Here is a 26,424-nt window from a genome sequence, read left to right as displayed (position 1 = left end):
GATCTAATCTGTCTTTGTCACCACCCTTGCCTGATAATACAGGATTCCCTGAGGGCAGGGCAGAAAGCCTGGAGTTAGAAAGGGAAGAACAGAATGTTCGAGATCACCCAGTCTAGTGTCTCCTTTTACACAGAAGGAAATGAGGCCCAGAGAGGGGCAGACACTTGCTCCAGGACTCCAGAAAAGCAACAGGGGCTGGGATTGGTCTCCTGATTCCCAGGCAGGGGCAGACAGCCAGGGGTCGGGGCTTGGTTCAGCATTCTCTGCTGCCTCTTACTGTGCTCAAAGGTCATTTTAGGGATGGCAGACTTTCTGGTTAGCCTGTTAAGATCCTGGGAGGGTGTGGGAAAGAGGAGTGGGGTGGGGAGGGAGGAGGGGCTTCAGGGGTTATCTCCAGTCAGAGATATTACAGGGCTGCAGAGTGGACCAGACCTGGTGGAGAATTAGGTGCTGCTGGGAGCTCCTGCCTTCCACAGCATCCCAGCTGCAGGGAGCCTCAGGGACTCTGGGCCGTGCAGAGTTGGGGGCATTCCCCAGACAGCATCGCCATGGCCTGGAGGGAGCAGTTATCAAAGAATCAGGTCAATTGGGTGTTTGCTGGCATTACCTGTGTGTCTGTGGTGGTCATTGCCACGACAGTCCTTGCCATCACCCTGCGGCGGCCAGGTAGGTGCCTCCCCCCATCCCATCCTAAGTGGCTTCCCGCATCACTCACTCCTTATCCCCACTTCTGACTTACAGCTCTGACCAGCTTTCCATTTTTTTTTGTTTTTGCTTTTGTTTTTGAGACGGAGTTTCGCTCTTGTTGCCCCAGGCTGGAGTGCAATGGCGCGATTCTCGGCTCATTCCAACCTCCACCTCCCGGGTTCAAGCGATTCTCCTGCCTCAGCCTCCCAAGTAGCTGGGATTACAGGCACGCCCAGCTAATTTTTTGTATTTTTAGTGGAGATGGGGTTTCACCATGTTGGCCAGGCTGGTCGTGAACTCCTGACCTCAGGTGATCCACCCACCTCAGCCTCTCAAAGTGCTGGGATTACAGGTGTGAGCCATCACGCCAGGCCAACCAGCTCTTCTTGAGCCCTCGTCCCTACCAAGCCTCATTCCCCACCCGCAGTTTTTTCTCTCTTCCATCCCCCAACCCTACGTGACTTCATCCCCAGCAGAAAGTCCCGTTGACTTCATCTCCAGCAGAAAGTCCCGTTGACTTCATCCCCAGCAGAAAGTCCCGTTAACTTTTTTTTTTTTTTTTTTTTTTTTTTTTTTTGAGACAGAGTTTTCACTCTTGTCCCCCAGGCTGGAGTGCAATGGTGCAATCTCAACTCACTGCAACCTCCGCCTCCCGGATCCAAGCGATTCTCCTGCCTCAGCACTGCAAGTAGCTGGGATCACAGGCATGTGCAACCATACGGCTAATTTTTTGTGGGGTTTTTTTCGTTTGTTTTGTTTTTGAAATGGAGTCTCACTCTGTCGCCAGGCTGGAGTGCAGTGATGAGATCTCGGCTCACTGCAACCTCCACCTCCCAGGTTCAAGCGATTCTCCTGCTTCAGCCTCTCAAGTAGCTGGGATGACAGGCGTGCTCTGCCACACTCAGCTAATTTTTGTATTTTTAGTAGAGACGGGGTTTCACCATGTTGGCCAGGTTGGTCTTGATCTCTTGACCTCCTGATCTGCCCGTCTTGGCCTCCCAAAGTTCTGGGATTACAGGCATGAGCCACCATACCCGGTCCTTTTTTTCTTCTTTTTTTTTGAGACAGAGTCTCACTCTGTCACCCAAGCTAGAGTGCAGTGGCATGATATCGGCTCACCGCAACCTCCACCTCCTGGGTTCAAGCGATTCTCCCGCCTCAGCCTCCCAAGTAGCTGGGATTACAGGTGGGCACCACCACACCAGACTAATTTTTTTTTATTTTCACTAGAGACAGGGTTTCGCCATGTTGGCCAAGCTGCTCAAACTGCTGACCTCAGGTGATCCGCCTGCCTCAGCCTCCCAAAGTGCTGGGACTGTAGGCATGAGCCACTGGGCTGGGCCAATTTTTTTTTTGGTATTTTTAGTAGAAACAGGATTTTACCATGTTGGCCAGGTTGGTCTCAAACTCCTGACCTCAGGTGATCTGCCTTCTTGGCCTCCCAAAGTGCTGGGATTACAGGCATGAGCCACTGTGCCTGGCCCCCTCTAACTTTTTTTTCTTCAGTTGCCTGAAGACCATCAGATCTTGGCTTTCAGCCCAGATCTTCCTCCTGTGCCCTTCTTAGGAGTCACACAAGCAACCTCAAACTCAGCAGGCTGGGCTGAGCTCATCTCTAAGCCCCAACAGATGCTCACCCCTGCAGCCTCTCAGTGAAGGGCTCCTCCGTTCACACAGGTACCTGGAGTAGCCACCATGCCCCCACCTCATGCCTGTGCTCCTCAGTCCTGAGCCTCGAGGGCTCTGCCTTTCCACCCTCTGTCCTCCATCCCTCCGGCCCTGCCCTCTGAGAAGCTTCAAAGTCTCCTCCTGGACCCCTCTTACAAGGTCCCTCTGCCTGCTTTTGTCAGCTCATATTAGCTCTGCAACCCAGATCTTTCCAAGCAACCCTCGCTCGCTGCCCTCAGCACACACCAACTCCTTTGCTAAAGTTCAAGGCCATTCACAACCTGATCCCAACCTTCTTCCAATCTTACAATTTTTTTTTTTTTTGGGACAGAGTCTTGCTCTGTCGCCCAGACTGGAGTGCAGTGGCATGATCTGGGCTCAATGCACCCTCCGCCTCCCAGGTTCAAGCAATTCTTTTGCCTCAGTCTCCCCAGTAGCTGGGATTACAGGCATGGACCACCATGCCCAGCTAATTTTTGTATTTTTAGTAGAGATGGGGTTTCACGATGTTGGCCAGGCTGATCGTGAACTCCTGAACTCAGGTGATCTGCCTGCCTCCGTCTCCCAAAGTGCTGGGATTACAGGCCTCAGCCGCTGAGAAGAGTTGTTTGTTTGTTTGTTTGTTTTTGAGACAGTGCCTCACTCTGTCACCCAGGCTGGAGTGCAACCAGGCAGTGGCATGATCTCCGGCTCACTGCAACCTCTGTCTCCTAGGTTCAAGTGATTCTCCGCCTTGGCCTCCCCAGTAGTTGGGATTACAGGCACATGCCACCAAGCCCATCTAATTTTTGTATTTTTAGTAGAGATGGGGTTTCACCATTTTGCCCAGGCTAGTCTTGAACTCGGCCTCCCAAAGTGCTAGGATTACAGGTGTGAGCCACCAAACTCAGCCTTTTTTTTTTTTTTTTTTTTTTTTTTTTTTTGACAGTCTCTGTCATCCAGGCTGGAGTACAGTGGTGCGATTTTGGCTCACTGCAACCTCCACCTCCTGGGTTCAAGTGATTCTCCTGCCTCAGCCTCTCGAGTAGCTGGGATTACAGGCTCCTGCCACCACAGCCGTCCAGCTAATTTTTGTATGTGGTTACACCACATACAAAATGGTTTCACCGTGTTGGCCAGGCTGGTCTCCAACTCCTGACCTCAGGTGATCCACCTGCCTCAGCCTCCCAAAGTGCTGGGATTACAGGCGTGAGCCACCACCACGCCCGGCCCCCTCTTCCAATCTTTCCACATTCCACTTTTATGTTCCATCTCTACCAGGTCAATGGCTCTTCCTTCAGGCAACGGCACTCTCCTGAAGCCAAGCCTTTGCTTTCTCTCTGTCTGGAATAACCTATTCTTCCTTTTTTTTCTGTGAAATTTACACCCATCCTTCAAGTCTTCCTTAAGTGTTCCCTCCTCTGTGAACCTACCCCCCTTTCCTGACTGCCAGCCTGGTACTGAGGCCTCCATGGGCCCCAGGAGCCCGTTCATTTCCCTCTATTGCAGTACCAGTGAGTCTGAGCCTCACCGTCCCTCTGCCAGATGGGGTATTGGACACAGTGGGAGCCCAGGGAGGGTCATGGGATGAACATGAGTCTTGGGCTGGCGTGAGGACAGACGCTAACAGCCCCTTGGGATTCCTTCCAGGCTGTGAGCTGGAGGCCTGCAGCCCCGATGCCGACATGCTGGACTACCTGCTGAGCCTGGGCCAGATCAGCCGCCGAGATGCCCTGGAGGTCACCTGGTACCATGCAGCCAACAGCAAGGAAGCCATGACAGCTGCCCTGAACAGTAAGTCCAGCTGCCAAGACTGAGGCAGGCCAGGGCAGGGGATGGAGAAGACAGAGGGAGAGAAGCGAAGATCAGCCACTGGTCACTGTGGTGGCATGATGGCTGTTTACATGTCTCTCCACACAAGGAAATAGGGGCTCAGAGGGGTTAAGTGGCCAGCTCAAGGTTGTGCAGCTGACAAACTCTGAGTTTAGATTTAAACCACATGTCTGACTCCGAAGTCATGACTATATTGCCCTCTCTCCCAGCTACCCTTTCCTCGACCTGTCAGGGACCGACCTGTAAGGAAGCCTTTGCCTTCAAAGCCTCAAGAAGCCAGAAATCTGCACTTCAAAAATGGTTATAGTAACCAGTTGGCCAAGGCTCACGGTATGCACATTTCACACAGGTTCTCCTGGAACTACCATGCAACCTGTTTCATGGGTACCATTTCACAGGAGAAAAACAGAGTCTCAGAAAAGTTAGGTGAAGGCCGGGCGCGGTGGCTCAAGCCTGTAATCCCAGCACTTTGGGAGGCCGAGACGGGCGGATCATGAGGTCAGGAGATCGAGACCATCCTGGCTAACCCGGTGAAACCCCATCTCTAGTAAAAAAATACAAAAAAAAAAATAGCTGGGCGAGGGGGCGAGTGTCTGTAGTCCCAGCTACTCGGGAGGCTGAGGCAGGAGAATGGCGTAAACCCGGGAGGCGGAACTTGCAGTGAGCCGAGATCCGGCCACTGCACTCCAGGCTGGGCGACAGAGCGAGACTCCGTCTCAAAAAAAAAAAAAAAAAAAAAAAAAAAAAAAAAAAAAAGTTAAGTGACTTAGCCAAGGTTACACTCTCTGAAAGCAGTTAAGCGAACATTGGAGCGCAGAGTGGTCAGCCCCAGAGTGCACACTCCAAGCCACTGACCCCCACCCCCTCCTTCAGGGCTGTTGGGAAGCTCAGTAGATAACGTTCATGAACGTGCTAGTGAACTTTAAAGCAGTAGCTATAAAAGATGAAGGGAACAGTCCTCAAACCAGGACACGTTTCAGAAGACACAGGCTGCTGGCCCCACCCCCAAGTGATGCTGAGGCTGCTGGTCCCGAGATCACACTTTGAGAATCACTGCTCAAGCAAACTCCTTCCATTTCAGACAAGGAAACTGGGGTCTGAGGGCTGGTAGAATGACCAAATCAACCAAAGCAGGGATCTTTTGAGGTCATTATTAATAATTATGCTGAAGCAACAGAAATACACCAGACGGCCCCTTATACTAGTTAAGCAAGCAACTCCATATAAATAATTAACACTTAGTGAATGCCTAACCAGGGATATTTTATTGTTTAATTCTTGTAGACGAGGAAACAGGCACAAAAAGGTCAAACAACCTTCCCAAGATCACACTGCTGGAAAGCATTAGGGTGGGGACTGGAAGCCAGCAGTGTCAATTCACAGTCCGCACACAGCCACCATGCTCTCCTGCAGATGGGTAAAGCTGGCACGAGGAAGGCTAGTGACTGCATGTCCCCTTCCCTCCTGACTATGTGGCTCCCTGAGGACCAGGGCTGCTGCTATGGCCATAGGAAACCAATCCTTTCCTCTCATCTCTTGCTCCTTCTTCACTTCCCAGCCTCAAGCAAGTCAGCCCCCAGGTTCAGCCTCTGGAAGGCAAGTCACAACGTTTAAGGTGAAGAGAGTGTTTGTTTGTTTGTTTGTTTGTTTTGAGACAGGATCTCTCTCTGTCATCCAGGCTGGAGTGCAGTGGCATGATATTCACTCACTGCAACCCCCGCCTCCCAGGTTCAAGTGATTCTTCCTGCCTCAGCCTCCCAAGTAGATGGGATTACAGGAGCCCACCACCACGACTGGCTAATCTTTGTATTTTTAGTAGAGACAGGGTTTCACCATGTTGACCAGGATAGTCTTGAACTCCTAACCTCAAGTGATCTGTCCACCTCAGACTCCCAAAGTGCTGGGATTACAGGGGTGAGCCATCACGCCCGGCTGAGGAAGTTTTTTTTTGAAGCCAACACTAAAGGATGAGCAGGAGGTGCCGCAGTAAAGTTGAGAGAAGAGTGTTGCCAGGCAACAGCCCAGAGATGGGGAGGACAAAACAAATTAAAGCCTTGCTACCCAACATGTGGTCCGTGGACCAGCAGCACGCGCACCCCTGGGGAGTATGTTAAAAAGGCAGAATCTCGGGCTCATGCCTGTAATTCCAGCACTTTGGGAGGCTGAGGCGGGTGGATCACATGAGGTCAGGAGTTCGAGAACAGCCTGACTGATATGGCAAAACCGCATCTCCGCTAAAAGTACAAAAATTAGCCGTGCATGATGGTGGTGCATACCTGTAGTCCCAGCTACTCAGGAGGCTGAGATAGGAGAATCGCTTGAACCCAGCAGGCAGAGGTTGCAGTGAGCTGTGATCGTGCCACTGCACTCCAGCCTGGGCAACAGAGTGAGACTTCATCTAAAAAAAAAAAAAAAAAGAAGGCCAGGCACAGTGGCTCACGCCTGTAATCCCAGCACTTTGGGAGGCCAAGGCCGGCAGATCACGATGTCAGGAGATTGAAACCATCCTGGCCAACATGGTGAAACCCTGTCTCTACTAAAACACAAAAAATTAGCCAGGCGTGGTGGTGGGCGCCTGTAGTCCCGGCTACTTGGGAGGCTGAGGCAGGAGAACGGCGTGAACCCGGAAGGCAGAGGTTGCAGTGAACCCAGATCGTGCCACTGCACTCCAGCCTGGGCGACAGAGCAAGACTCCATCTCAAAAAAAAGAAAGCCGGGCACAGTGGCTCATGCCTGTAATCCCAGCACTTTGGGAGGCCAAGGCGGGTGGATCACGAGGTCAGGAAATCAAGACTATCCTGGCTAACATGGTGAAATCTCGTCTCTACTAAAAATACAAAAAAATTAGCTGGGCGTGGTGGCGGGTGCCTGTAGTCCCAGCTACTCGGGAGGCTGAGGTAGGAGAATGGCGTGAACCCGGTAGGCAGAGCTTGCAGTGAGCCGAGATTGCACCACTGCACTCCAGCCTGGGCGACAGAGCGAGACTCCGTCTCAAAAAAAAAAAGACAAAGCAGAATCTCAGGCCGTGCCGCAGACCTAGTGATCAGAACATGCATTTTTACAGTCGCTGGGGGATGTATGTGCACATTAAAGTTGGAGAAGCTGGGTGCCTGGAACTCAGAGAATGAAGGAGAGTGGAACGTGAGATGAAATTGGAAAATCTGGCAGGCCCTGATTGTACAGACCTCAAAGACTATAGTAAAGAGTTTGGGCTTCATGTTCAGAGCAATGGGGAGGTTTTCTGGCCTTTTGTAACAGGAAGTGACATGATCAGGTACATGTTTAGGACACTCACTCTGGTGGCTCTATAGAGAATAGACTTGCAGGGAAGCAGTGCTAGAGGTGAGAAGAATGGTCAGGAGTCGGGGAGAAAGCAGGAGAAAAGGCCCCTTCTGGCATCAGTTGTCTGTAATGCCGCAAGGGCCAAAAGCGACCCCTCTCCCCTCCACTACACTCTTCAAGTGTGAGTGCCCCTTGCATGGTTTTCTAGAGACTGCTTCCCATTAGAAAGGTCTGCGCTCCCTACAAGACTGAATTCTCGAAGGCAGGAGTCAGATGTCCGCCCGATTGAGTTAACTGTGTGAAGCTAAAAGATAATTCTGTATTGGTGATGATGTGCTGAGATGGGCAGCCTTGTGTACTACAGGTGAGGACAGGAATCAGAACAACTTTTCTGGAAAATAGTTTGATAACATGAGCTTTAAAAATGACCCCGTGGGCTGGGCACTGAGGCTCACACCTGTAATCTCAACACTTTGGGAGGCCAAAGTGGGAGGATTGCTTAAGCCCAGGAGTTCAAGACCAGACAGGGCAACACAGCAAGACTAATAGCAAAAATCAGAAACTACCAAAGCATCTCAGGAATGGGGGATGATCAGCTACATGGTAGTGAACACCATCAACCAGGGCTTTTGAAGCTTTTTGTTTCTTTGCCTTGTTTGCTCCAATGAGATGTATAAAAAAAGATCTGGAAATGTGTGATAATGTTGGAAAAAAACATAAAAAAATTATAAATGCAGTGGAATCTCAACTGTGTAAAAACTATGCATAGGGCCGGGAGCAGTGGCTCACACCTGTAATCCCAGCACTTTGGGAGGCTGAGGTGGGCGGATCATTTGAGGTCAGGAGTTCTGAGAGCAGCCTGGCCAATACGGTAAAACCCCGTCTCCACTAAAAATACAAAAATTAGCCAGGCGTGGTGGCACACCCCTATTGGGAGGCTGAGGCAGAAGAATTTCAAGAACTATTTGAAACTGGGAGGTGGAGGTTGTAGTGAGCCAAGATCGCACCACTGCACTCCAGCCTGGGCGATAGAGCAAGACTCTGTATCCAAAAAAACCTATGCATAGAAAAAAATGGAAGGAAAATCCATCAGAATGTGAAACTATGATGGAAGTGTGGGTGAATATTTTTCTCTTCTTCTGCTTTTCTGTATTTCTCAAATGTTCTGTAATTTGTAATGCTTTCATGATGAGAAAAAAAAGTTTTCTTTTTTTAAAAAAAGGAACTGAGTTTTTGCCTCTTCCACAGGCAACATCACGGTCCTGGAGGCTGACGTCAATGTAGAAGGGCTCGGCACAGCCAATGAGACAGGAGTTCCCATCATGGCACACCCCCCGGCTATCTACAGCGACAATACACTGGAGCAGTGGCTGGATGCTGTGCTGGGCTCTTCCCAAAAGGGTAAGGGTCTCTCTGGAAACCCTCCCCGGCCCCCAGCCCTCTGGCCCTGGGGCAGCATGTGCAGAGATCCCTCCCTGGGAAGCAAGTCCAGCCCTGACACGAGGTGCTCACTGCCTTGGCTTTCTCATCACAATGTTACAGATGCCCAGGCTCAGTGAGGACTAGGCGAGATGGGGAGCGTGTCAGTGCAGGTCCTGGTGTTCTCTCCTGGACACACAGGGGAGACAGCGGGCAGTACAGTGTGAACTGCAAAGTGTCACGCATGCTCAGAGTGCTTCCCCCTGTATCCACAGAACTGGACATAACATGTTCAAAGCCCAGCCCCACCCTTCCCCTCTGCGCCCCTTTACCAGTCACAGTCAGAATCCAGGCGTCACCATAATGCCTCCCTCTCCCTCATCCTCACGGCCACTCAATTGCTGCATCCACCAATCCTAACCCCTAACCCTGCCCCCATCTAGTCACAGCCACATTGTATCTCTCCAGGACCTCCCTCCTCATCGGCTTCCTGCCCCAAATTCAGCCCCTCCAGGCTTCCCTTGACTACCATGACCACACATACACACCTGAGGGATCTTTTCAAAACACCACTTTTGTCACGCCACACCTCTGTTTTAACCCTCCATGGCTCCCCATTGTCCTCAGGAAAAAGTATGATCTTGGCCTAGCTTTCAACATCCCTCTCTATCTTCCCAGCCTCATCTCCTCACCACCCTGAAAAGTACCGGGTCCTTCCTCTGCAGAGATTTCCTCCTCTACTCAAATGCACCTTCCCGGACGCTGCGTGACCTCCCTACAGGCTCTGGTGGTTTAGGACCCTCTGAGTCTACCCTGCTCAGGAACCACAGCCCCTTTTCAGCAGCTGCAGCAGCCACAAGCCCAGGTCCCTACCCGGCCTCTGTTTCCTCCCCGCAGGAGATGGGAATTCCTCTAGAGGCAGGCCCTTCTTCTCTGAGTTAGCTCTGTCTCTTCGAAAGGCCTTCCCCACACCCTGCAGGGATGTGGTGCTTGTCCTTCCACCCTCCCCTGACTCCACAGCGCGCGCGCGCACACACACACACACACACACACACACACACACACACACACACACCCTCTCTGCTCTCTGCCCAGGGAGTCACATCTTCCTGGTTCCTTCGCCAGTTCCCCAAGCCCTTGTCCCTTTCATCACAGGCATCAAACTGGACTTCAAGAACATCAAGGCCGTGGGCCCCTCCCTGGACCTCCTGCGGCAGCTGACAGAGGAAGGCAAAGTCCGGCGGCCCGTGTGGATCAACGCTGACATCTTAAAGGGCCCCAACATGCTCATCTCAACTGAGGTCAATGCCACACAGTGAGTGTTTGCTTCTCTGTCCCAGCTGTGTCCAGCCCTCTTCTGTCAACACCTACCACGGATGGGGATCTTAGCGGACCTCTGAGTTTGTCTCCAGTCATACTATATATAGCTTGACTCCTTCCCCAGGCCTCATGAATTCCAGCACCGCTGCTCACAGCACTCACATACAGTAGTTGCACAGTGCTCTACAGTTTACAAAGAGACCACATAAAAGAAGAGAATGTCTTTGATCTGATTCTTACATAGCACTGCCAGGTTAAGGCTTTCTCCCCATTTTGCAGATAATAAAGCTAACAATAGTGGAAGCTCAATTCGTTCAATGTATATTATGTGTCCCAGAAGCGTTTTAAGCACTTGACTCGCAGAACACCATTTAACTCTTACGAGAATGAGGTAGGTACTATTATTTCCATTTTATTAATGCAAGAACTATATATAGAAGTTAAAAGACCTGCCTAAGTCTAGGAAGTGGCAGAGCAAAGATTCAAACCCAGGCCTTTCTGATTCTAAGCTCCAGGCTCTTTCCCATCCATCTCTTCTTCCATCCATCCAACCAGCCAGCAATCCATCCATCTAGTATTTATTATTGCGCTTCTCAAGCTGAAGTGCCTTCCCAAAGTAGCAGTTTGGAAAATGTAATCAATGACCCAAGATAAATATGACCTGTCTTCTTGGAGTGCTAATTTTACTCAGTAGGTTTTTTTTGGTGGGCAGTGGGTGGCAACATAATTTGCCTATTAAAATTTGCATCTTTTGAAGAAGAAAAGTACAAAGAAAAAATTAAAATATTTTCATCAAGGCAAAGTTCAAATACAATTTTAGGCTGGGCACAGTGGCTCACACCTATAATCTTAGTACTCTGGGAGGCCAAAGTGAGCGGATCCCTTGAGCTCAGGAGTTTGAGACCAGCCTGGGCAACACAGTGAGACCCCATATAGAAAGCAAAGAGAGAAATATATGAAGGGAAGAAAAGAAGGAAGGGAGGAAGGAAAGCAGGAAGGCAGGAACTTTTTATTTTTTTTGAGACAGAGTCTCACTCTGTTGCCCAGGTTGGAAGGCAATGGTGCGCTCTCAGCTCACCACAACCTCCGCTTCCTGGGTTCAAGCGATTTTCCTGCCTCAGCCTCCCGAGTAGCTGGGATTTTAGCCATGCACCACCACGTCCAGCGAATTTTGTACTTTTAGCAGAGATGGGATTTCTCCATGTTGGTCAGGCTGCTCTCGAACTCCCTACCTCAGATGATCCACCCGCCTCAGCCTCCCAAAGTGCTGGGATTACAGGCGTGAGCCACCGCGCCCAGCAGGAGGGAAATTTTTAAAGAAAACCTGAGAAACTTCAGAGACTCCCAGCTGGCAGAGCTCAGATTCCCACAGGCTGGGGCTCTGAGTCAGTTTCCTGTCTATATGTGGATGTTTAAGAAGCCGGCCCTGCTAGAAGGGATGCTGTCTATGAGGTTGAGTTACCTGCCCAAGATCAGAATCAGGATCTGAACCCAGACTTCCCTGACTCCAAAGTCCACGCCCAATTTATGGGACCTGAAACAAGCCATTCTGTTCTTTGGGACTCTGCTTCTGACCTTATCATAGATCCAATAGGCCCTGCCACTCCCTAACACTGTGATGAGAACCCAGAGGAGAGTAAGGGGCCGCCGCAGCTCCGTGATACCAACGTCTCTGATTTTTTTTGCAGGTTCCTGGCCCTGGTCCAGGAGAAGTATCCCAAGGCTACCCTGTCTCCAGGCTGGACCACCTTCTACATGTCCACATTCCCAAACAGGACCTACACCCGAGCCATGGTGGAGAAGATGCACGAGCTGGTGGGAGTGGTACCCCAGAGGGTCACCTTCCCTGTGCGGTCTTCCATGGTGCGGGCCGCCTGGCCCCACTTCAGCTGGCTGCTGAGCCAATCTGAAAGGTGAAAACCACCAACCCACCCCCACCCTCCTGGAGGCACTGATACCCCCAGCAAGATCCCAGAAGCTCAGCTCATAGCTGGAAGGGTCTTAACGGTCATTTCGTCCAACCCCTGCTGGTGCTCATACCGTCTACAGGGTCCCTGCTTTCTGCTTGCATACCTCTGGTGACGGGCTACTCACTACCTCCTGCAGGAGGCTTTTCATTGGTGGGTAATTCTCTGCCCTCTGGAAAATATTTATACCAAGACACAATTTGTCTCCCCACAGCTTCCTCCAATAGGAGCCAGCTGTACCCCTGGGGCTACACAGATTGTGCCTTCAACCCCTGCCCTAGGATAGCCCTACAGGAATTTAGAGACTTCTCTGCCCCCACTATTCCCCCCTACCTTCCACAGTACTCCCAAATCTGCCCCCTCCCCCTCTTGATGCCTGATCTACCCTTCCACACCCTGCCCCATCTGTCCTGCCCCTTTCCTAAGACAGGACTCAGAAATAGACACTGCAAATGAGGAGGCAGGACCGGCTCCCCCTCCCTCCTGGGCCTCTGCTTTCTGTCATCTTTCCTGAATTCCTTCTGGCTCCTGCCCTTGGGAAGGGGTAGGACTCAGGGAGAAGTGGCGGGTGGGCGACTGGAGGACAGATGCTCTACCCTGGGCCCAGCTGACATCCAGTTCTGAGCACAGGAGTGGGGCTGAGGGTCTGCTGGGCTCAGACAGGCACTGAGTCAGCTCTCGTGGCCCCAGGTACAGCCTGACACTGTGGCAGGCTGCCTCGGACCCCATGTCGGTGGAGGATCTGCTCTACGTCCGGGATAACACTGCCGTCCACCAAGTCTACTATGATATCTTTGAGCCTCTCCTGTCACAGTTCAAGCAGCTGGCCTGTAAGGAGAGAAACTGGGAAGGGCGGTGTGGGCTGGATTCTGCATGGGGCAGCACTTGGTGGGCACTAGAGCAGAGCTGGGCAGAAGGGATATCAGAAGGGGGAAGGCCAGGATGGGACAGGAGGCAGCTGCATTTTGTGTGCCAGGCCCTGGGATGGTATGCTAAGCTTCAAACATACATTTTATTTTTATTTATATATTTTTTCGAGACATAGTCTGGCTCTGTCACCCAGGCTGGAGTGCAGCGGTTCAATCTCAGCTCCCTGCAACCTCCGCCTCCCGGGTTCAAGTGATTCTCCTGCACCACCACACCCGGCTAAATTTGTATTTTTAATAGAGACAGGGTTTCACCATGTTGGGCCAGGATGGTCTTGAACTTCTGCCCTCAGGTGATCCACCTGCCTTGGCCTCCCAAAGTGCTGGGATTACAGGCGTGAGCCACCTGCCTGACCCACACATTCATTTTATAGAGAAACTGAGGGATTCCATTTTATAGAGAAACAGCGGCTCAATACAGTCACTCAGCTTGTATGTGGCCCAGCAGACAGGAAACCAGCAAATTCCAAACCCCCCATTATTTCCCTTGGTGCACAGCTCCACTGTGGGTTACTCTAATGCTTCAGAGGCCTCCACTGTATTTGCTAAACAGTGATCAGATGCCACCGTCCAAACCCCTCATTCCCTTGTCCCCGAACCCAGAAGAGCCGCAGTTAAGCCATCTCAAAGGGGCCCCACAAGACTCTGCATTCCTGCCATGGAAGCCACCTAAGCGAGGGGGAAGGATACCAGCTCTGGGGCCAGGCAGACCTGGCCCCATCAGGTTCCACTCCCAGCAACTTTGCTTACTGCTTATAAGACCTTGGGCAAGTCACTTCTTCTAGTCTACAAAACAAGGAAAGGATAGCTACTTGGCAGGGTGCCATGAGGTTTAGAGAGGATGCCTGTAGAGCTGTGGCCTATAGAAGGTGTTCCATGAATGGCAGCCACTTCACTTTGGCAATTTGGGGCCCCACAGTGAATGCCACACGGAAACCAACGTACTACACGGGAGGCAGCCTGATCCCTCTTCTCCAGCTGCCTGGGGATGATGGTCTGAATGTGGAGTGGCTGGTTCCTGACGTCCAGGGCAGTGGTCAAACAGCAACAATGACCCTCCCAGGTAAGGTCTACCCTTCAACCCTGGTGCTCCTAGCTCATCTGCAGGGGTGTCCTTTGCTTGGGGCAGGTAACGCCAGTCTCTGTTGCCATGACAACACGGGTTTATTTACACCATACCCTGGATGCAAGGTGGGGCAGGGTTGCGGGAGAGGGAGAGGGAGTACAGTGATGTCAAGAGCACAGGGCTCCTGGCCTTCAGACCAGTCCTCAGCCACAGTGCTACGGGCAAGGCCGGCACCAGCCCCCAGACTGAGTCATGGGTAAAGGCCAAGAGCTGAAGCAAGAGTTTCTCACGCACCAGGCACATTTATAAAGCAACCCATCCACCTGGAGCCCAAAAATGGGTTGACAGATTCCAGAAAGGCAAGATCCTTGATGACTCCATAACTCCCACTGCCCCTTTAACAAGGGACTCTAAAACCTATGATAACCCAAATCCTAAACCCTGTTGCCCCTGCCGCCTCTTCCAGACACAGAAGGCATGATCCTGCTCAACACTGGCCTCGAGGGAACTGTGGCTGAAAACCCCGTGCCCATTGTTCATGCTCCAAGTGGCAGCATCCTGACGCTGGAGTCCTGCCTGCAACAGCTGGCCACACGTCCCGGACACTGGGGCATCCATTTGCAAATAGCAGAGCCCGCAGCCCTCCGGCCGTCCCTGGCCTTGCTGGCACACCTCTCCAGCCTTGGCCTCTTGCATTGGCCTGTGTGGGTTGGGGCCAAAATCTCCCACGGGAGTTTTTCGGTCCCTGGCCATGTGGCTGGCAGAGAGCTGCTTACAGCTGTGGCTGAGGTCTTCCCCCATGTGACTGTGGCACCAGGCTGGCCTGAGGAGGTGCTGGGCAGTGGCTACAGAGAACATCTGCTCACAGATATGCTAGAGCTGTGCCAGGGGCTTTGGCAACCTGTGTCCTTCCAGATGCAGGCCATACTGCTGGGCCACAGCACAGCTGGAGCCATAGCCAGGCTGCTGGCATCCTCCCCACGGGCCACCGTCACAGTGGAGCACAGCCCAGCGGGGGGCGACTATGCCTCTGTGAGGACAGCGCTGCTGGCAGCCAGGGTCGTGGATAGGACCCGAGTCTACTACAGGCTGCCCCAGGGGCACCGCAAGGACTTGCTGGCCGATGTTGGCAGAAACTGAGCACCCCGGGGTGGTGGCCCAGCGGGCTCCAGGGCGGAGGCTTCCCACGGGGAGGCAGGAAGAAATAAAGGCCTTTGGCTTTCTCCAGGCACTGTATGTGAGTCCTTGGGGGCAGGATGGAGTGGGAGTGGGCATGATGTGGCCACTGAGGGCATCTAGAGGGTCTGGAGGCTGGGGGCCAGATCATTCCGGTTGTCCAAGAGAAACTGCTCGCAAGCCTTGAAGGTGGTGTAGAACTCAGAGGAGAGGCCGGCCACATTGGTAGTCACATAGTTGAGAACACCTGGGGTAGCCTGGTTGTAGTAGGACACCTGCAGGGTGGGAAGCCAGGCTCAGGGGGACCGAGCTAGGGGAGGGTACTAGGAAGGGGTGGGAGCCCAGTGGGCACAGGCTGGTGGTGAGTCAGCCTTGCTCGTCTTCTGGGAGGGCAGAAAATTCAACCCAACTCCCCAGGGTCTTAGATTACACAGTTGGCCAGCATGGCTTCCTCCAGCTGATCTCCCCCAACCCTTCCGGGGGCGCTGACAACCCTGGCTTCCCGCCACCACACACGACATTGTCATCGTGCATCTTCCCAGCCAGCCAGAGGCCCTGGAGGGCAGCGGCTGCGTCTCCAGGGCCCAGCTCTGAATCTTGGCCATAGAGACACGTTAGACATTAGCCCAGGGATGGTTCTGAGGCGCTCATGGGTTCAAGCGTATGAATTCAGCAAACACCAGCTGAGTCTCTGCTGGGTGAGTCTCAGGGCCCGGCGGCAGGGCCCTAATAGAAGCTGTGAGTGGGGAGGCTGCAGTACCCCACCCTCACTTTCCCTCAGCCTCCTGCCCATCAACACAGACTACACTGCTGGGTTTTATGGGCCCTCAGAGCCCATATAAAGCCTTCCTAGATGAGAAGGGCTATCCAAGGGAATGACGAGTGAGATGGAATTTCAGTTCAGAAACCAGGCCTTCTGACTTCAGCACCCAGAGCTTTTTCCAAGACCATGCAGCAGCCTCTGACTTACCTCTACACAGATGAGATCATTTTCAGCCCCTGACACTCCAGGCTCCCCCAGGCTGGAAGGGGGAGCCTGCTGGGGGGCCCAGCTCTGGGACTATCCTAGCCCAGCAGTGCTAAGCTCAATATACGTGTGGTGTTGGGGTGGAGCCAGGCTGGGGGCGTGGTGAGGGGGACCGGCCTCACCTTGGTCAGCTGGTCCCCCTCGCGCCAGAAGCAGAAGCCTGAGCAGAGGGTCTCTCCACGTCTGTACTCTGGCGTCTCTCGGTGTGTGGGCAGCGTGACCGACCTCAGCGCGATGACATAGGGGTCCCTGAGTGAAGGAAGGGTAGCAAGGGGACAGGGGTCAGCCACAGAAGAAAGTGGGGGCCTGTTCCGCCCAACCAAAGCCCAGACCCTGCCCCCTCTGGCACAGATTCCTCACCAGGGGATGCAAGGCACATCGACTCTTAAAGCCCCGATGCGGGGCTCAGGGCCAGGCTGGAGGGAGGAGGCACCTGTGGGTTAGCACCAAATTCACCAGGAGCCAACCTGCCTCCACGGTGGACTTTCTGGAAAAGTCACTCTACTCCAACGCTCAGGGGAAGACTCGTGGGCTTTGGGATTTTTTTTCTGTCCCTGTCTCTCCAGCAAAAGAGATGTTTAGGCCCTCCAGCCCACACAGGGCTGTTAGAGGGAGGAGGCCAAGGACGTGGCCACCCGAGAAATATCCTGTCCAAGGCCTGCATCGAGGCAGCCTGAGCCACCCTGGGCAAGGGCAGCCCTGCTGTAGGGAATGTGACAAGAAGGGAAGCGTGTGCCCCTGTCCCCCATTTTACCCATGGTAAAGCCACAGCAGCCCAGAAAAGTCTAGTGGTGCCTGGGGCCCCACAGCCAATGGGAAGCAGAGCTCTGGCTCCAGGCTGATGGCCTTCCCTGGGAGGGAGATGCCGCCACCCTACCACTCCGTCCAGTTGTGTCTCCCACCCCACAGCAGATAGGCACACACCCATTGTCACAAGGCTTCCGCCTCGAGGCCAGGATCACGAAGTCCTGTGGCTTTGTGTGACCTCCAAGGGCAGGGCTGGTGACGTGGTAGATGGCATCGTCCTCGTCCACCTGCTGCACTAGCTCCACGCTCCTGTGGGGAGGTCGGGATCTCAGGGCCCCAGGAAGCTTCCAGCTCCCATGCAGGCAGCCGGTCTGCCCAGGCCCTGCCACAGTGCAGCGCCTGAGCAGCTTCTGTGGTGGGATGTCACCCCCCGTACTGCTCAGCAGGGACCAGCAGGAAGGCAGCAAGGCCCAGTCAAGATGGACACACATGTGCGTGTGTACACACAGGCACACATAGATGTGCATGCAAGTAAATGAACACATACACACAGACACGGGAACAAAGATGTGCACATACATGAACACACGTGGTCATATGTGCACAGGCACATGGACAGACACCAGTATACAGAGAGACCCACGTGTGTCTGTACATGTCTGCGCAGGTACAGACACCACAAGGATGTGTGATGATTTAGCAGTTGTTCTTAATATTTACTGAGCGCCCACTGAGTGCCAGGTGCTGTTCTAAGTGCTTTACATGTGTTGCTTAATCTCCATAACAGCCCCATGCAGTAGACACTTTTAGTGTTCCCATCTCATAGATGAGGAAGATAACCTGCCCACGGCCACAGAGCTAATAAGGAAGCAGGGCTGGGGTGTGTTCAGGCTATCAGGTGGCAGAGATGTATCCCCAGGCCCAGGCACCTGACACATACATGCATGGGCATACACAGGTTCATATCTACACGTGCATCCACACAAGGACACCCACACAGAGGCAGACATGGCCATGTCCAGACCCACCTCTTCCTCCCCAATCCCCTGCCCATACTCAGCAGTAGGCAGGGTATGGGGAAGAAACTAGGGGCTCTCTTTCCCCTCAGGCCACTCCCCCACAAATCCGATCAAGTATCAAGATTTGGTCTGGCCTTCAAGGCCCACCCCAGCCTCCCTCTAAGAAGCCCACCTATCACATGCACAACCGCCCTCCCCCTACACAACACCCACCACCACATCACCTCTCTGCCTTCTGGAAGGGGACAACCAGCAGGCCTGAGTCAGCTGGGCCAGGGATTTTTAAGGCAACATGGCCCTTTTTGCAAAGAAACCTTCAGCAGGAAGCCCGTGTATAAAGAGCTACAAGCCTGCTCGGGAGAAGACAGATGGGGTAGGAAGGGGAAGGCCAGTTTGTCAAAATACAATTCGCCAAACAACCGGCACACTGAGTTTCCAAACACACAGAACCTCCTTATGGAAATCCTCCAGAATGTAGGCTCCTCATAACAAGCGATTATCAAATAACCCCCCCAAGCCAGGGTGTTGGCAGAATAGAAAATGACTTTAAGGGGACTTGAAAAACACAAATTTTGCTATTTTCCTAAGAACATATTTATCTTCCTTGACTAAATTCGAGAAGATAGTCAGCCGAACAATTAACAAATTTGGAGGAACAAATGTATGTAAAGGAATAATATATTTCTATTCATAATCATTCATTATATTCAAAAATAACATATTTGTGAGGAAAATCAGCAAACTTAGTAAGTTCAGCAAACTGGCCATGCTATATCCCACTCACCCTTCAGCCTTCTGACTCCACCCCAAGCAGTTCTGGAAGCCCCTTTGGAAACACAGAACTCCAGAGCACATGGTTTGAAAATCAGTATCTCTCAGTGTGAATCCATGACCCACTCTTCTTAAAAAGCATGTGTTTTAAGAAGAGAGAAACTGAAGCCAGAAAGGAAGTGACTTTGACTTATCCAGCATCACACAGCTGGTTGGGACAGAAGCAGGACTTCAACTCAAGCCTCCAGCTCCAATTCCATGCTCAGTCTCTTCCCTAAGGGCTCAAAATGCCCACGACCCTGACCCCCCACCCAACATGGAACTCCAACCCACTGCCAGCCCCTGCTAATGGCCAGCAGGGCAGAGCATCATGGAGGATGACCTGCAGAAGGAGACACCCTCTCCCTCATCAGGCTGGAGAAGGGACACTGCCCTGCCCTCACCCTGGCCCCTCACCGGTAGTGCTTGTCCCACTCTGGCCTCCGACGCAGGTCCGAGAGCAGCAGGAAGGCCTGGGCTGCATCCACATGCACGACCATCTCCATGTGGAAGGAGAGGAACTTGTCATCCTCCAGAGTGTACAGGCGGACCTGCATGGGACACAGGGCAGCCTCATTTGCTGGGTGGTGGAGTGGACTGATGGGGATGCTGGAGGCTGAGGCTGGAAGCTCAGGGCTATGGCTGACTTGCTGTGTGACTGTGAATACACAGCTCAGCCTCTCTGAGTCTCAGCTGCATCCCCATGAATTCAGCACATTTGTGCTGAGAATCCAAGCCCTAGCGTCACAGGCAGGAGGCGGCTTGTCCAAGGGCACAGGCAGCTGGCAGAGCTTAGGTCTCCTGTAAGCCCGTGCCTGTTGGCTGCCCCCATCCCTGCAGCGATCACTGCAGAAGAACAGAGAGGAAGTGCCTGGTCAGACAGGAGCAGACCTGAGTGGCTGAGAACAGGAAGTGGGGCAGGCAGGAGAGAAGGATCTAGGGGTTCTCAACTCCAGGCCCTGCAGAGGTGGGTACGTTTCCATAACTGGACTGGTTTCTTGATCTCACCCAATTCTTTGAAGAGATCCTTTTTTGACATAAGTGGTATAGGAGAGTTCTTGTTGCTTGCCATCAGCCACCTCTGGTTCAGAGGAGAAAGGAAAATTGGGTGGGTGGGGTCAGCTACCTGATTGATCTCCGAGGACAGCACCCAGTTGTCCTTGGCCACGAGCATCCTCAGGGAGGAGACGTTATTGTAGCTCAGGTATACCTGGAGGAGCACACAGGTGCTACCACTACCATGCCCCCTTCCTCCAAGGCCCCTGAGCCGAGGCCAAGGGTGTGCCAGAGAGGAACCTGGACCATGAATGGGGGGCATGGGGGGCAGTGCTGAGGAAAGAGTCCTGGACTTTGGGAAGGGAGGTCCAGTCCTGGGCTTGGCTAGACCCACTGTGTGACCCTGGACAAGCTGCTCTGCCTCTCAAGGTCTCCGCTTCCACCTGCCAAATATGGACACAGGCAAGCTCTTTGCTAACGGTAGCAACCATGAGGTGTGTCATTCATATTCTGTTCTCCCCGGCCTTCCCCCAAACCCGTTCTGACAGGCAGGGAAGGGTGGGGGCCCCAGTGGGTCTGAAGACTGTTCCCTTGGAGCAGAGGGCCTTACCTGGTTGCTAGGGTCCCAGGGGACGGAGAGGGGCACCTCTGTCTGCTTACAGGACACAATGTACTTCCTGGGAAGGAGGGAAGATGACAACCTGGGTCCCCTGGACGTCCAGCACTTTCCACAGACTCTACTGCAGGCCTACTGTGTGCTAGGCCCTGTGCTGAGCCTGACAGAGGGGGAGACTCCTGTCTGTCTAGGGAGGCTGGATGGTCACACAGGACACAGCAGCTGAGAGCACACCAGCTCGGCTCCTACACCAGGGAAAGCTCGGAGGCGGGAGCGAGCCAGCAAGGAAGGGTGTGGCGTCTAAGGCTCGGTCCCCACACCCCACATCCTGGCTGACTGACCTCACCCTAATGCTGCTGTGTCCTCATCTGTGAAATGGGATCAGCAGTCACCCCTGCCTCAGGGGTCATCACAAGGAGAATAGTGCCTGGCACACAGTAGATGCTCAGTAAATGCTATAGATGCACGCTTTCTTATTAACAACAGCTTGTGATCCCTGGTGTGCTTATAGCCTCCAAAGTCCGTAAATGCTTTCACAGCAGAGTGAGACACACCTGGATTGATTGACTGATTGATTGATTGATTGATTGATTGATTTTGAGACGGAGTCTTGCTCTGTTGCCCAGGCTGGAGTGCAATGGCACAATCTCGGCTCACTACAACCTCCACCTCCTGGTTCAAGCGATTATCTTATCTCAGCCTCAGCCTCCTGACTATAGGTGCACTGGAACTACATGCGCCCACCACCATGCCCAGCTAATTTTTGTATTTTTAGTAGACACGGGGTTTTGCCATGTTGGCCAGGCTGGTCTCGAACTCCTGACCTCAGAGGATCTGCCTGCCTCAGCCTCCCAAAGTGGCTGTACCTCTTGAACAACTGCATCTCCTCTCTGAATGTTTCTTCATCTGCCAAGTGGGCATCAGAATCAATGGGAAGAACACAGGATTTAAAATTGGCAGGTTCAAATTCTGACTCTGCTGATGCTATTTGTGTGTCCCTGGGCAAGCCACCTAACCCCTCTGTCCCCAGCATCCTCGCCTGTACAACAGGCCAGAAGATAGCTGTGTAATGAGACCGAAACGAGAGGATGAAAAGGGCCTGGCCCAGGGCCCAGCGCACAGGCAGCTCTGAAGAAAAGCGAGCACCCTGGGGTCAGTGGAGCGTTCTGCCCACTACTCAGCCCCTGCTCACCTGTCTAGGCGGATCTTCTTTCTGGCACTGGCCTCTCGGTACCGCCGCTCGCCATCCTGGGGAAGAAGTCGGGATAGGCTGTGCTGTGAGAGGAGTAACCAGCTACCCCAACCCTCTGTCCTGTCCCCTCTCCATCCCCCAGGGCCCAAGGAGATCCTGCAGCCCTAACGTGGAGTTCAGGTGTCACTGGGGCAGCTGGAATCAAAACCTCCTGGCCAGGAAAGTGGGAAACTAAGCTGTAGCCCCAGCTCCCCTCAAACTCTGACCTGGGAACACCATCTCCCCTGGCCAGACCTCAGTTTCCTCCTCTGTAAAATGGGGATCCTTACAGGCCCCTTACAATGGTAATGACAGTCCACATTTATTGAGCACTTGCTACACACCAGCCACTCTTGCTACAAACCGGCCTTTCCATGCGGAATTGCACCAAATCCCTAAAACAACCCTCCGAGGCTGGGGCTAGTGCTGTGTCCATTCTACAGAGAAGGAACCTGAGACAACGAAGGGTGAGGGCTTGCCAAGGCCACAGGGGTAAGGGCCGAGGCCAGGATCAACACCCCAGTGGCCTGCCTCAAGCCCACCCTCTTTACCACCACATCTAACGCCCCCCAGTCCCAAGCACGACACAGAAAATGCCTGGGAAGCGGCTGTGGCTGTGACCCCCAGCTCCCAATCCCGAGGCTCTGCCCAACTCCACAGCTCACGCTAGGCTCTGGAAGGCAGGGGACCTCCCCCGAGGGAGGGAGCGGCCTCTCCAAGGCCTGGCCCACAGGAGGCACAGGGAGCATTTTGTTAGAGAGGACCTTTGCACCAGGCTCCCGACTGTCTTCCCGTGCCCCTTGCGTCGCTTTCACCATCCTCCTAACCGCTCCCAGGACGCAGCCAGGCATGGAGTCAGTACTGCATCTATCGCCCCACAGTCCTGTGAGGCAGGGACTGCAGACGCACCCATTTTACACATGGGGACTGAAAGCTCAAGGGGACATCACTTGAATGTGGTAGAGGCGAGGTTCCAACCCACATCTGACTCCAAAGCCAGTACTCTCCCAACCCTGTGGCTCATGACAGTCCATTAATCCCCAACCTCGAGCCAGACCCACACATATTCCAAGTTCTGTCAGGCAGAACAAGCCCGCCCTGCACAAGGGGCATCCCGGGGCTCACAGCCAGGACACTCAGAGCTGGCCATGCCCCAGCACAGGGGTAGGGTGGGCCCCTCACGCCTCTAGGCTGCAGGGGGCTGGCAGGCAGAGAGGGAGGGGAGGGGAGCTGCTGGTGGGGCAGGGCGCTGGTCCCACTTACCCCGGGCTGGGGCCGAATCCAAGGCAGCAGCTGGGGCTGGTCATCTGCGTCCAGGACCACAAAGGTCATAAAGGCACTGTTGATGTGGCGCCGGTGGGTCTCAGCCTGCTGGCGATAGGCCTCCACACATACGCCCACCTCCATGCTGAGGGGAAAGAGTGCGGCTTCCAACCTGGACAGACCTTCCCATGGGCCATGCCTCCTCCCCAACACACACACTCACACACACACATACACACACATGCATGCACACACATACACACACATGCATGCACACACACGCATGCACACACATACTCACACACGTATGCACACACACTCCTGCAGTTCTTCCAGCAACCTGGATCAGAGTCCCAATGACAGGATACCTGGGACCACACCCTCCACTAATGTTTACAGAGCACCTCCTGTGTGTGTCCGGCCCTGTGAGGATGCGGGAGTGAATAAACCCATCTAGTCCATGCCTCGTGGGCTAACGGCCAGGGGAGGAGGCAACCAACAAGAAAGCAAAGGTAGAAATATGCCATCATAAACCGCGAAGGGGCATGAGGACATAAACCAGGAGGTGGAGGTGCACGGCCTAATTAGAAAATGTTCATCATGTGCATATTTACAAGTGCTGTGGCAGCCTGGCTTCCAACAGCTCAGTTGCTGCTATTCATGTGTATCTTACCATCTTTATTTCTTTATTCCTTTATTTGTTTTTTGAGACAGTCTCATTCTGTCACCCAGGCTGGGGTGCAGTGGCACAATCTCGGCTCACTGAAACCTCTGCCTCCTGGGTTCAAGGGATTCTTGTGCCTCAGCCTCCCAAGTAGCTGGGATTACAGGTGTGTGCCACCACATGTGGCTCATTTTTTGTTTATTTAATAGAGACGGGGTTTCGCCATGTTGGCCAGGCTAGTCTTGAACTCTGAGCCTCAAGTGATCTGCCTGCCTCGGCCTCCTAAAGTGCTGGGATTACAGGCATGAGTCACTGCACCCAGTCACTTACCATCTTTATTAATTATAAAATAGCCACCACCATTCCCCCTCACTTGGGAAGTTCTATAATTGCAGAATGTGGACATTATATAGATGGGGAAACCAAGGCCTAGAACTGGGCAATAATTTTTCCAAGGATTCCAGATTCCTGGAATCTGCTAAAAACCAGGCTTCACAGCTCCTACGAAAGGGCTTTTCCCCTGCACCGCGGCAGAAATGTGTGAAGTCAGACTGCAAATAACAACAGTAATAGTAAGAGCAGCCGCAATGGCTGATCTTTACTGGACATTTTCTCTGGCATTCTACTAGCAACAGCTCATTGAATCCTCATAACTCTGAGGTCATTGTGATGAGCCCCATTTTATAGGTGAAAGAACCAAGACTCAGGGGGGTTAAGTTGCTTCCCAAGGTCACAGAGCCAGTAAGAGGTGGAGCCAAACTCGAACCCGGCAGCCTGGCTCTGATCCCTCACTTTTAATGATTAAATAATGATCTCTGAAATTCTCAAAAAATTTACTTATTTAAAGTCAGTTTTCATGGGAGTAGGTATCAGAATTCATTGCAAAGGCAACGACTCTGTAGACTAATTGTTTTAGGAAATGTGTGGGAAAGGGTTTGATAAACAACCAAACACTGGCAAGAAGTGGCCCTGTGATCTGAGCATATAGCGGTCCAGGCCTGGAGCCAGGAGCCAAGGAGAGGGACAGAGACACTGATGGGAGACAGTGGGAGACAGGGGCTAGGGGATCCCACAGGAGGGGTCCCTGACCCAGCCAGGGATAGGCAGGACTGGGAGCCAGGGAAGGCTTCCAAGAAGGGAACATCAAAGCTGAATTTCAGAGACAGTGAAGGAACCCAGGAGCCGGGCGAGGATTTAGACCCTGTCTGCAGGCCAAAGGGCTCCTGGACGGTTTGCAGTAGGGTCCTTTCTAGGGTCAGAAAGAGCCCTCAGCCCCGAATGGCCCTGGCCGCGCCCATCCCAGACCCTCACCTATGTTTGAAGGCATTGTTCACGATGGCTTTGAGCACCAGACGGTCGCCGACCTGGGACGGGCCTCGGAAGTGGAACATCTCAATGGCCTTCAGCGTAGGGTGGGCACGGCAGAGCCGACTGAGGAGGTTTGGAGGGGGAGACAGAAGGAATGCCCTCAGTGCTTTAGCCACTAGTTTGGGCCAGGTTTTTTTTTTTTTTTGAGACGGAGTTTCACTCTTATTGCCCAGGCTGGAGTGCAATGGCATAGTATCGGCTCACTGTAACGTCTGCCTCTTAGGTTCAAGCAATTCTCCTGCCTCAGCCTCCTGAGTAGCTGGGATTACAGGCGTCCACCACCATGTCCGGCTAATTTTTTGTATTTTTAGTAGAGACGGGGTTTCACCATGTTGGCCAGGATGGTTGCAAACTCCTGACCTCAGGTGATCCACCCACCTTGGCTTCCCAAAGTGCTGGGATTACAGGCATGAGCCACTGCACCCGGCCTTTTTTTTTTTTTTTTTTTTTTTTTTTTTTTTTTTTTTTTTTTTTGAGACAGGGTTTCATTCTGTTGCCCAGGCTGGAATGCATTGGTGCATCTTGGCTCACTCTAACCTCCACCTTCCGGGTTCAAGCAACTCTCCCATCTCAGCCTCCCAAGTAACTGAGACTACAGGCACACACCACCACACCTGGCTAATTTTTGTATTTTTAGTAGAGATGAGGTTTTACCTCGTTGCCAACCTGGTCTTGAACTCCTGACCTCAAGTGGCCTCGGCTTCCCAAAGTGCTGGGATTACAGGCATGAGCCACCACACTAGGCCAGCTTGGGCCGGCCTTCTACCCTAGTCCCATCCCCAGACCCAGCCTGGAACTACACATTCTGATCCACCTACTGCCACCCAAACCAGTGGCAGTTCTGCTCAGAGGCACAGAACTGAAGTCTCATTTCGTAGCTTAGAATACTGAGGTCTATGCATGGTGGGAAAGGAGCCAAGTTTGAGGAGACAGAAGAAAGCAGGGTTTGGGGTAAACCCCTTTCCCATTTTCCTTCCAACTTTTACACCTTGGTAGCTGCTGTTCCTACTATCTAGAAGCCCTCCCCTAACCCAAAGCTACTTGGCATTCAAGGCCCAGCTGAAGTGTTCTTCCTCCAGGCAGCCTTCCCTGACCATCAGCCTCTTACCCTCCTCTGGGATCTTCCTGCACTTATAGCCAAGGCTGCCCAAAAGAGCATTGCTTATGCACTGTCTCCCACAGGTTAAACTGGAAGAGGGGCCATCGAAGCCAGGCTCTAAAGAATAAGGAGGAATCCGCCTGGCTGGGAAGGGCATGGGTTGGGAAGGGCACTCCTGGTAAAGGGAACAGCAAAAGCAAAGTCATGGAGGTGTGAGAGTGTCAATTAGTGAAGGTCAGTTACCATAACTATAAAAAACAC

The 26,424-nt window shown here is 52.9% G+C and overlaps 2 protein-coding genes across 5 annotated transcripts in view; one reads left to right on the top strand and one right to left on the bottom strand.

Moving 5' to 3' along the window:
- Positions 1–392: 392 nt before the first annotated feature.
- Positions 393–15,378, top strand: FAM151A (family with sequence similarity 151 member A). Of its 3 annotated transcripts, none has more exons than XM_050803120.1 (9): positions 584–666; positions 2,255–2,364; positions 3,985–4,128; positions 8,698–8,850; positions 10,024–10,183; positions 11,877–12,101; positions 12,846–12,985; positions 14,001–14,144; positions 14,614–15,378. In XM_050803120.1, the coding sequence occupies exons 3-9, from the start codon at positions 4,020–4,022 to the stop codon at positions 15,285–15,287; spliced, it is 1,605 nt and encodes a 534-aa protein (XP_050659077.1). In that variant the 5' UTR covers positions 584–666; positions 2,255–2,364; positions 3,985–4,019; the 3' UTR covers positions 15,288–15,378. The 3 variants fall into 3 exon arrangements, with proteins under 3 accessions (XP_050659072.1, XP_050659077.1, XP_050659076.1); XM_050803119.1 differs by having other exon boundaries at positions 600–666; positions 1,294–2,364; XM_050803115.1 differs by lacking the exon at positions 2,255–2,364 and having other exon boundaries at positions 393–666.
- ACOT11 (acyl-CoA thioesterase 11) overlaps positions 13,164–26,424 on the bottom strand; it is a 61,774-nt gene continuing 48,513 nt past the window's right edge. The window contains exons 8-16 of one of the 2 annotated variants that reach the window (XM_050803110.1): positions 25,008–25,127; positions 23,033–23,177; positions 21,731–21,786; positions 20,533–20,599; positions 20,053–20,136; positions 19,344–19,477; positions 17,275–17,406; positions 16,473–16,599; positions 13,164–15,598 (exon numbers count right to left, since the gene is read on the bottom strand). In XM_050803110.1, the coding sequence (XP_050659067.1) occupies positions 15,443–15,598; positions 16,473–16,599; positions 17,275–17,406; positions 19,344–19,477; positions 20,053–20,136; positions 20,533–20,599; positions 21,731–21,786; positions 23,033–23,177; positions 25,008–25,127 (1,021 nt within the window). In that variant the 3' untranslated portion in view covers positions 13,164–15,442. The remainder of the gene's footprint in view (positions 15,599–16,472; positions 16,600–17,274; positions 17,407–19,343; positions 19,478–20,052; positions 20,137–20,532; positions 20,600–21,730; positions 21,787–23,032; positions 23,178–25,007; positions 25,128–26,424) is intronic. The other variant, XM_050803114.1, reaches the window with a different exon arrangement.

Source organism: Macaca thibetana, chromosome 1 (assembly GCF_024542745.1).
Source record: "Macaca thibetana thibetana isolate TM-01 chromosome 1, ASM2454274v1, whole genome shotgun sequence".
In the NCBI taxonomy this organism is placed as follows: domain Eukaryota; kingdom Metazoa; phylum Chordata; class Mammalia; order Primates; family Cercopithecidae; genus Macaca; species Macaca thibetana.
This window is presented reverse-complemented; position numbering and strand designations above follow the sequence as displayed.

Excerpts from the sequence above, each read along its gene's own strand:
- FAM151A (XM_050803115.1), top strand. The coding sequence starts at position 549 with ATGGCCTGGAGGGAGCAGTTATCAAAGAATCAGGTCAATTGGGTGTTT. Across the intron at positions 4,129-8,697 it reads CATGACAGCTGCCCTGAACA|GCAACATCACGGTCCTGGAG; the intron begins GTAAGTCCAGCT and ends CCTCTTCCACAG. Across the intron at positions 14,145-14,613 it reads AGCAACAATGACCCTCCCAG|ACACAGAAGGCATGATCCTG; the intron begins GTAAGGTCTACC and ends CGCCTCTTCCAG.